Source organism: Alnus glutinosa, chromosome 8 (genome assembly GCF_958979055.1).
Source record: "Alnus glutinosa chromosome 8, dhAlnGlut1.1, whole genome shotgun sequence".
Classification (NCBI taxonomy): domain Eukaryota; kingdom Viridiplantae; phylum Streptophyta; class Magnoliopsida; order Fagales; family Betulaceae; genus Alnus; species Alnus glutinosa.
In genome coordinates this window covers 29403309-29413986 of record NC_084893.1, presented here as the reverse complement: position 1 = coordinate 29413986, position 10678 = coordinate 29403309, and the positions used below count along the sequence as shown (strand labels likewise).

Here is a 10678-nt window from a genome sequence, read left to right as displayed (position 1 = left end):
AGAACCAAAGCGGATGAGGGAATCAGTATCCTTTACTTTTGCATACGTATGTTTTTTTTTTTTTTGGATGAATAAATGCTTTATAAAGCCCAAACTCAAAATGTCTGCAAACGCTCCAGAAGATTGGAAACAAGCTACTAACTAGAGTAACAAAATAACAAATAGCCATAGCCAACTACAAGCTAGTCAGCAAAGGCTACAACACCTAAAAAGCATAGACAAGGTCAGAGACCAAAAACAAGTCTCAACCAGTTGCTGCAAACTTTAAACCTCAACGAAATGAGGAAACCAAACAAAAGCAGCAAATATCTCAGTACTCAGTAAGCACTTGCTGCAATCTCCAAATCTTAACTAAAGAAGGATATCGACAAAGCATCTTGTTAGAACAACGGGCAAGAAGTCTCAAACGCACATCCCTTTTCACCTGGAGCACTATAGTATCTTCTGAGCTTAAAGTATTACCACGAAGCAGAGCATTACGGTGCCTCCATAGGTAATAAACCGAAGCTCCAAAACAAAGTTTACAAATAATTGCAATCAACTTTCCACCTCTCAAGTGAGAATTACACCAATTAACAAGAGAGTCCCACTCAATAGGCAGATCCCGAATCAAACAATCCTCCATAACCCTCCTCCAGATGCGCCTAGTAAAGCTGCAGCTGAAAAACAAATGCTCTCGGCTCTCTTGACAAGCAAAACAAAATAGGCACAAAGTAGAACCCGAATAGCCCCAATAGCACATCCTCTCCTTAGTTACAAGTGCATTTCTGAATACCAACCAAAGAAAGAATGCATGTTTAGGAATCGCCCAAGAGAACCAAACAAATTGATGCCAACTAACTTCAGGAATTTTATTTCTCAGCAACTCCCAAGTCTGTGCACTAGAATACTTGCCAGAAGAAGATTTCCAAATCGGTAGATCAACACCACCAATAGGAATCTCATGTAATTTGCTCTGAATTAGGACCAAATGATCGGATCTAGCACTGGGCCAGAACCATTCTCCATCCCTGATAATGGAAGATACTCGGGGACCTATGATAATGGAAGATACATCGTATTTTATTTACGTCATAAAGGTGTAAGATCATCCATGATCATTCATCAACGGTTCCCGTTTTCTTGCGCCTTTCCTCACCTTTTCATTTTTGTGGAGGGAATCGACATCCACCATGCGTTATTGAAGACATAGTAATGACGACGATCGACAGAGAAGCCTATATCCTCCTGATGGATATATACCCGCAGGGAAGAACAGAAATATATTAGAAATAATATATCCACTGCAATATTATATCATATAGTATTAATCTATATGAAATAGAATCAACTCTTAACTAATCTGAAATTGATTCAGTTACAAACACAGCTGTCAATAACTAACAGATACAACTGTTTAACTAATCTAGTTAAAACTAACTTTGTATCCACTGCATTATATCATTATATCATTCACATCAAAAATAATATATTGCCTCAGTCAACATCCCCTCTTTGCCAAGTGTGTCCACAAAGATGTTGAATGTACATTTGGCATGATTTTTCTTTGCACCATCTCATTCAAAAGTTCAGTAGCCTCCTTTCATAGGCTAAAATTGTATAGGCCTTGAATTAAATTCAAGAATTGTAAATGAAAACATTGGCTAAATTCCTTTACTTGTCATTTCAAATAAAAAGTATATAAACTATCAATAATTGTGATATAAATCACTACATCAAATTCAAGATTTCCTTCTTTCATCTTCCAAAGTAAGTTAAGCAACTTAATAGCCACACTGGTCTCATGAATTTTATATAAATTATTGATTATCATTCCATAGGTAAGTGTATCAGGCAACCCAATAGCTTCAACAATATTAACTCGAAGACAGAGTCCTTGACAATAATATTAAGGCTGGCTAGGATTGCATAGTCAAGAGTATTGAGGATTGCATAGTCATGTTGAAAACCAAGTTTCAAAATTCTTACTAAAATAGAGAAGCTACCCGACATCCATCCGGTTCAAATGACAGAAGCAATTAATCAAAATGCCCATAAATTATAGTATATATCAACATTGGGAGCAATTCCTTGAGATTACATACACAAGAAAACAAAGAGGTAGCAAGTCCCTCACTTAAAAGACTAAGAAAAAGAGAAAGATAAAGAGAAACAACAATCCTAGAGAGAGAGAGAGAGAGAGAGAGAGAGAGAGAGAGAGAGAGAGAGAGAGAGAGAGGATCCTCAGAAGAATGTTGGGTCCTCAGTTATCATGAAGCTAACCTTTTTTTTTTTTTTTGTAAGTTTAGAAGCTAACTTTACTGTGGCCATTAAACCTTCATTTTTTTTTTTATCGCTGCAGCAATCATAAATGAGGCAGAGGGAACCATCTTGAAGGCAAAAACAACTCAAAGACCTCCAATATTAGATATGAATTCAGGTGAAGCCCATGCAGATAGGTTTGGTTTGGCCTGATATTTATTGAAAATCAGAAATTTATGTGCTGAAAACTTGACTTTAATTTCTCTGAACAATCAAATTCTAAATTTAGTAAGATCAAATTCTAAATACAAATTTATGTGCTGAAAACGTCCAAGTCATGCGCTCATGATTGATACGCCTAAAAGAAAATTATCGTTAGGCCTCGATCACAATCAGTCTTTTTCACCCTTTTTTTTTTTTTTTTTTTTTTTTTTTTTTAATAAAATAAAGCATATACATCTTCACTGGACATTGGGAATTTAAGATCCATCTTCGTAAATGCACACTTATATAATTTGGTTCACAATTTCGCTTTGCTTACCCTCTAAGGAATACTTTTCCACCCATATATACCTTGGTTTGGCGTCGTCACCCGTTTGAAAAATAAAATGAACACGTGCCCATTTATCTTCTTCTTCTTTTCTTTTTTTTCTTTTTTCTTTTTTTTTTGTTCAAGTGTTCATTTTAGGCCTTCATTTTGTATTAACATTTAGCACTGTTAAGTTCAATATGAAAAGATTTTTAAGAGTTGAAGCCAAATTTTGACTAAAAAGAAAAAAGAAAAAAGAAAAGCATTTGATTGGTGTAATGCTTTAAGGTCAATACAATTAACCTGCAATAGGGCACGATCAACATACAATAGATCCAAGCCATTGATTTAACTGAATTATGCAGCACCTTTATACCATTTGACAATTCTAATCAAATAAGAGAAAGCCAATCTTCAAACCAGGTACATGCTGCACCAACTTTAGCTCTATCTGCAACTCCTTTTCCCAATACCAAAAACAAACACATTGGTCCCACTACGCCTCAATCAAAAGCTTCTTTATCTCTTTACCTTCTTTTAACCCTCTTCCTCCAGCTTTGTTTACCATCAACAGCTATGATTTGTTTAATTAGTGACAATAGGATTCGAATCCGTTTGTTAATGCATTTTAGACTGAATTTTTTGCTTCTTTATATATATATATGAATTTTTATTTTTATTATTTTTTTTTTTAGTATTTTGTGTTTTGAATTGTTTGTTAATATTTCTGTTTTGAAAATAAAAAACAAACATAACACAAATTTCCTTTAAACTGGGCGGAAATTTTTTTTCCAACGAAGTCTATAAATTTGCTATGTATCTCTTAGTATGTAAGAAGTACATAATTCTTTAATTAGTATGTGATTTTCATCTGCTCAATAGATATATGATAGTTTTATAAAACGAGATCCATCTGGAAAGAAATATATGTTCAAACAAAAGGTAAAAAGAAAAAGTTTACCTAACAAAGCCAATATTGTCATATTCTTTTAAATATAAATGTTTAAATTAACATAATCAAAAGGTATTTGATCTTTATTTAAAGAGCCAATCCCCTTCTTCTTTCATCTTTCTTCTTCATTAATTACTTGGTAATTGGTATAGTAGTTTTTCTTCAGAACACTTTCGCCAAAGATGCTTCCACCTCCACCTCCACCTCCACCTCCACCTTCAACCTCAACCTCAACCTCAACCCCACCCCCACCCCCACCCCCACCTCGAAAGGAAACAACTTCAATATCTCTCGACCAAATTGTGATATCAAAGCAAGCCGTGAATCAACAAAACCGAGCACCAAACAAGCCAAATCCATACGAGAAAATATCAATAAACCCACCAAGATTCAACAAGCCTCAGCCTCGCCGGACCAACCCGTTTATATGGTGTACTTCGATTCTCTGTCTCATATTTAGCATTATTCTCATCTTCTTTGGAGTAGCAACTTTGATCATCTTTATTGCCATTAAACCACGAAACCCGTCATTTGATATTCCTAACGCAAACCTCAACACTATCTATTTCGACTCACCAGAATATTTCAATGGGGACTTCACTTTCCTGGCAAATTTCTCTAACCCAAACCGGAAAATCGATGTAAGGTTCGAATATTTGGAGATAGAGCTTTTCTTTTCTGACAGGCTCATAGCAGCTCAAGCTGTTCAGCCTTTCACTCAAAGACGAGGCGAAACGAGGTTGGAATCAGTTCACTTCATATCCAGCTTAGTATTTTTGCCCCAGAATCTTGCAGTGGAACTTCAAAAGCAGGTTCAGAGCAACAAAGTCAGCTACAGCGTGAGAGGAACTTACAGAGTGAAAGCCACTCTTGGTCTGATTCATTTTTCTTATTGGTTGCATAGCAGATGTCAAGTAGAGATGACTGGTCCGCCAACCGGCGTTCTACTTGCCCGAAGCTGCAAAACAAAGCGATGAAGAAACAGAGCATAGTTCTGGTCTACTTTCTTCCACCACCGTTCTTTTATTTTTTATTTTTTACTGTTTTTTTGGGTTTCTTCCCCCTCTGCTTGAAGTGAGATCTAAGTAGCAATTTTGGTAATATTACCTAAACAACAATTTTCTAGTCAAACAGAAAAAATTGAAATTCTATGGGTAGTAAGAATCCACCCCACAACCCCGCCCCCCCCCCCCCCCCCCCCCCCCCCCCGCGGAGATGTCTTCAAAGTTCATAGTCCTCATTTTTAATATATGGAGCCAGTGGTTCTCATTTCATATAAAATTATTGTTCTTGATTAGGTTGGTGGTCCTTGATAAACAAGTTATCTAACTTAAGGAATCACCACGTTATCAATCAGCAGCTTGCAAATATAGCTGGAGAACTGTGAACGATAAGGGAAGCATGTTAGAACCAACCTTCTAAATAGACTGCTGAAAGGAGTTGTTTGCAATTTTAAGCACTCACTTTCTGGGCTATATTGAAATTTTTTGAAGGTTTAAGTACTAGAGCACAACTTGCAGAAAAAGGCTAGAAGATATCTGTAGAGAATCAACTCAGGTTGTCCTCATTATCTCCTTTTTCTTTTCCTTTATCCGTGATGATCATGCTCCCACTTTATTCAAACACCATCCATATGATAATTTATTTATTAATCTTTTAGTCTAATTCATCTGAAAGCATTGCCGGGTTTAGAGTCTTTAAAGGTAGCAGTTGAATTTAATTCTAGGGATGCATAGGAAATATTCCTAGATCAGTCGTATCTCCAAAATTGGCTCTAAAGATTCATCAAAAAACACTTTATAATAAAGTAATGCTATTTAGTGGACTATTATATAATTGACATACAAATGAGATAACATGACTGTAAAATTTAACTCTTTGATTTTTTTTTATTTTTTATTTTTGCAAGTATTAATATCTGATGACTAATTTTTACTGTCACATTATCAAATTTAATGGCATTCAGGATAACAGTGAGCATTGCTCTTTATAATATGGTGAAATGCAAGCTTGCTGTATTATCAATACTACACAGTTCATTGAATCTTAACACCCTCAAGCCCATCAAACACCTACTTACAACAAAAAAAGAATAGATTAACTTTGATTAAAGGACAGTATAAGGACAGCAATCAGAACTTAAACAATATGCAATTTATCCAAAGAAAATTAAAATGGACATTTGGCTTCAGATATCTTCGAGGCATGAAATACTGAAGGGAACTGCCCTCCCAACTCTATGCCACTCGTAACTACATCCTAGCCTACATAAAAGAGTTGTATGACAGGCTTGAAATGGCGACTTGGTCTCAGTGTTCAAAGAGGTCAGCTAATAATCAACAAACACTAATCTCAGTATTTCCAAATGGTGACTTGGAATTTAACACATTCTTATTTTTAAACTGATAAAGCTTATTACAAACTTCATAGTTCTTGAAAGATGTACATTTTGCTGTGGACTCAGCATTAGATATGTAATAATTGGAAGAGTATATGTAATCAAATTTTTACAAATTAGAGCCAGTTTATTTATTTATTTTTTAAAAAAAAAATCCATTTAGTGTCTTTTTCCACTACTGTTCCCATGACTCTCTGATCTTTCTCACTTACTCTTATAGAACTCCAGCAAATGTCAATCCTAAATCCCAAATTTATCACTATATTACCTTCAGCTTCCAATATAAGATGGCACCTATAAAAAAAGATTAGGCCATGATTTAGATCATCATGATGGCACCATTCCAAAAGACAAGCCCATCCACCGACAAGTCTGGTGCATAAGGTACCATCTTCATGGGCACTGGCCACTTCCACTCTGTTCTGGGCCTTCTGGCCCCTATCTAGGTTCCCTTCTTCCATCACTACCGTCTCCTACAAATTCTAATTCTCTCATCATATATGTATCTCCTGCAATTACCCGCTTCCATTCCCATTCTTATTAAACACAGACTCCTGGCATCCATCGAAATCTAATATAACCAATTATTTCCTCCTATTAGTCAGAGGAAAATCTTAAGTTCATTGGCAAAGATGTCCTATGAAACAAGTTCAGACCCCAACCTTTATACCAAGCATTAATAGCAAAGAACGCACTCTTGATATCATACTAGAAATCCCTGTAGAGAGCTACCTGCCATGGGGGAAGGTCAACGCAAGAACCTGAGGCCAAGCTTGGCTAAAGCAGACGACTGGACTAATTTATAAGCAGGTTCAATCATGATATCTAAAATTTAATAGAGTCGTCTGGTAAGGGGAGATTCCAAACTCAACAAGGTTGTCACATGCTTAAATACTAGAAGAACAGCACCTAGAGCTAACAAAATTAAGTGAATAGCGGCAAAACTGGGATAAAGTTGAGCCAAAAGATCCCGATTAAATCTGGTGCCCTCATGCCATTCCGAAGCAAGCCTTTTTCCTTTGGCTGGCTGTGCAAAATCGGTTAACTACTAGTGATCGCCTTCTGGTGTAGGGTTTCAAAGGTTATACTCTATGTGGTTTCTGTAGACATGGTGTTGAAAGCCGAGATCACCTTTTTTTCGAGTGTAGCTTTAGCTCTCGAATTTGGCAGTCCTGTATGCAAATGGGTCCTAGTATGGTCTATTCTCTTGTCTGGCAGGATGTGCTGAGTGAGGGTTGCAGAAATTGGAAGAAGAAGACCATGCTGGGGGTTCTCTGCAGACTTGTTTTTGGCTCGGCTGTGAGTAGTATATGGCGAGCTAGAAATGAAATTCGGTTTCATGGTCATCCAAAATTTGAGGAGCAGATTCTCAAACTGATTCTTTGGGAGTTAGAACCCGAATCTCTAGTAAAGGCAAGTTCAAGAAGACCAGGAAGAATGTTAGAATTTGTCAGCTCTGGAATTTAGCTGATTCTGTTTTGGTCTGATTCTGGTATGGTAGCTTGTTTTGTTTTGTAGCAGTTTGTTTTGCTGCAGTTGTTTGGTTTTGACTTACTGCAGCTTCTGCTGTTGTTTGTTTTGGTTGTAGTGGTGGAACTTTGTTTGTATGGTGGTTTTAGTTGTTAATAATAGTGATTACTTATTCATCGAAAAAAAAAAAAAAGAGATCCCGATTAATATAAATTCATAAGTAGGAGAGTAGAGTTTTCGTAATCTTTATTTACTTCTAACTCCGCTGCCTTCCAATTATGTGACAAGAAGAATAAAGCTTGAATGGAGAGCCTTAACAACATACAAATGTGTGTTTATTCCATTGCAACGATCCGCCAGTATGTATATAACTAAAAAACGCATCATAAAGATCCAAGAAACCAAACTCTCAAATTTTACCAACATATTTTCAATTACTATCCGTAATACGATGCTTCTTATAATTTAAGTAATCACCTTCACTAAACACCCTAAGAGATGAGATTACAATTAAATAAGAAAAATGTTGAACCTCTTTCATGTTCATCTTCCATTAAACTTCAGATGGTGTCTTTGCCACAATCGACAATGCGTGTAGTCCACTCTGCAATTCCTCTTGCAACAAACCATAAACAAGCCTATGCCTCTTAACCGAACTCTTCCCTTCAAACTCCTTAGACACAACTTTCACGTTGAAATGCGTCTCCCCATCACTTCCTCTAGCGCCTGCGTGCCCCGCGTGTTGATAAGAGATATCTTCCACTTCCAATTCTACAGGACGAAGCTCTCTCTCCAATTTCTCCTTAATTCTCACCCCCCTACTCCCCAAAGCACCTGAATCCGAACTCTGAACGGGGCTTTCTTCGCTCGCCTTAGAATTCGACCGAAAGCTCCCATTTTCATCACTGCCATCGATTTTGGACACCGAATCCGTTATCCCCAACGGGTTTTCTTCAACACCCACATCAGGATTCGATTCAAAGTTCACATTTTCAACACCGCCATCGACTTTTTCTGAAATCGAAAGTTTGCCCTTTTCGGCTTCCACAGCCAATTTCAGCGCCTTCTTCTGCATCAGCTTCAACATATTCAAGAACCCATTATTCCTCGAAGGTGTGAGACTCTGGTGAAGCCCAAGAAGCACTGCGAAGTCTGGCGAGACCCGCAGAACCTCCTCGACGGGCCGACCGGAGAGCCCATTGACAAGCAAAGCGGCGAGTCCCTTGGTGAGGACCGAGTCCGAATCGGCCTCGAAGACAACGTTCTTGTCCGAGTCCAAGTAGGCCCTGACCCATACCTGCGAGACACATCCCTCGACCTTGTTCTCCTTCGTCTTGAACTGGGCTCCGAGCGGCTTGAGGTTTTTCCCGTAGAACAAGAGCTGCTCGTACTTGGCCTTGGGTTCTTGCACAGACTGGAAGAGATTGACGATTTCTTGGAGCTTTGGAGGGAGCTCTTCTATGGGTTGCAGAGGCACAGAGCTTGATGCTGCTGCTGATGATGATGGTGATGATGGGGTGGTGGGGAGTCTTTGAAAAGAGATGGGTTTGAAGAACGAGACGCAATGGGGTTTTGGGGATATGAAGGTTTTGTGGGAAAGGAGAGGGTTTGGGAATTTGGTGGTGAATAATCGGAGAGAGGCTGAGATTGAAGACGAAGACATGAGGGAGTGCGGTTCGATTTTGGAGCAGAGAATTCCACAGAGAGATGGGATCATAAAACTTCGTCGTTTCAGCGTTATATAACTGCTCTCTCTTTTGAGAACGTGATTTTACCCAGCGGGTTTGTGTAACAAATACGAGGCTTGGAAGAGCGTTTTGTGTACAAAAATAATGTAGAGGAAAAAAAAAACGTTGGGGGAAGCTACTTTGAATATCAAAGCCAGGTTTCGATCCTGGGACCTGTGGGTTATGGGCCCACCACGCTTCCGCTGCGCCACTTTGATTGTTGGGTTTTCTTTGGTTAGTATTTTATAACAATTGGTTCCTCTAATCGGGTCTTCTTACTGATGAGAAGAACATCGGCTCGCATCAATGCCATTAAACAATTGGTTTAATAGACACCTCATGTGATTTTTTTTTTTTTTTTTTTTTGGCTTGTAAGTACCTCATGTGAATTTTAATCAGCTGCTTTTGTTTTTCTTATTTGAGAAATCAAAGTTCTACCAAAGATATATATTAATTATATATGCCCAAATAATGTATAAAAAGGAACGATCGATGACATGCACCTTAAACACAGTACGTTGCCATTAAAAATATAAAAATCGACGTCCTTAATAAGTTGTTGTAATTGCATGCTTTGTTAATAGAAGTTACCAGTAATGACAGTATCGACGTCGTTGATATAGATTGATGTGAAGAGAATACCTTAATACATATGCGGTTAAATATGAGAAGAGAATTAACTTGATCGATCATCAAGGGATCAGATGAAACAAGCCATGCTTAGCAAATTGAAACGAGCTTGAATTAAAGAGGATTATGCATATATGGTTAAAGCTAGAGCAGCATTTCCGTTTTCTACCACAAAATTAATGGCATTTTCGTTCCCTTTCCAATTTCCATCCCCTTTGAGACATCTAACACTCTCTTCCTTCCTTTTCCTCTACGTATAACTGATGGTTAATGCCAAGTATTTTGTAGATTCATTTGACACGAGCTTATATAATATTGTTATCACGGGAAACCATTTACTACCAAAAAAAAAAAAAAAAAAAAAAAAAAAAAAAAAAAAAACCTTGATTTTAAGCCACGTGATTACAGTACTTGGTACTGTAGCCAAGTGGCAATTTCACGACGTGGTGATTATCCACATGACAAAATTGTCATGTGGGTAATCCACCATGTAGTGAAATGCTTTGTGTTGGTAATTAACCACGTGTATTTTTGACACGTCGCCAATTAGCCACGTGTATAATTTACACGTCGCCAATTAGTCTCGTGGCTAAAATATTCATATTATTTTTTTAAAAATAGAAATTTTTTCTAAATTTTTTTTTAGGTTTGAAATTTTAGCCACGTGGTTTATTGGCCACGTCACCAATTGGCCATATGGCACATAAACCACGTGGCTAATTTTTTAAAAT

At 37.5% G+C, this 10678-nt stretch overlaps 2 protein-coding genes and 1 non-coding gene across 3 annotated transcripts; 1 reads left to right on the top strand and 2 right to left on the bottom strand.

Annotated features, from left to right (window-relative positions):
* Positions 1 to 3865: 3865 nt before the first annotated feature.
* LOC133875883 (uncharacterized protein At1g08160) lies at positions 3866 to 4887 on the top strand. The gene has a single exon (XM_062314145.1). It carries the CDS (start codon positions 3905 to 3907, stop codon positions 4697 to 4699), a length of 795 nt encoding a protein of 264 aa, XP_062170129.1. The 5' UTR covers positions 3866 to 3904; the 3' UTR covers positions 4700 to 4887.
* A 3095-nt stretch (positions 4888 to 7982) lies between these two features.
* Positions 7983 to 9386, bottom strand: LOC133876431 (sufE-like protein 1, chloroplastic/mitochondrial). Its single transcript, XM_062314711.1, has one exon. It carries the CDS (start codon positions 9305 to 9307, stop codon positions 8144 to 8146), a length of 1164 nt encoding a protein of 387 aa, XP_062170695.1. The 5' UTR covers positions 9308 to 9386; the 3' UTR covers positions 7983 to 8143.
* A 77-nt stretch (positions 9387 to 9463) lies between these two features.
* On the bottom strand, positions 9464 to 9535 carry TRNAM-CAU (transfer RNA methionine (anticodon CAU)). The gene has a single exon. It is a non-coding gene; the product is annotated as a tRNA-Met (tRNA).
* Positions 9536 to 10678: the final 1143 nt, after the last annotated feature.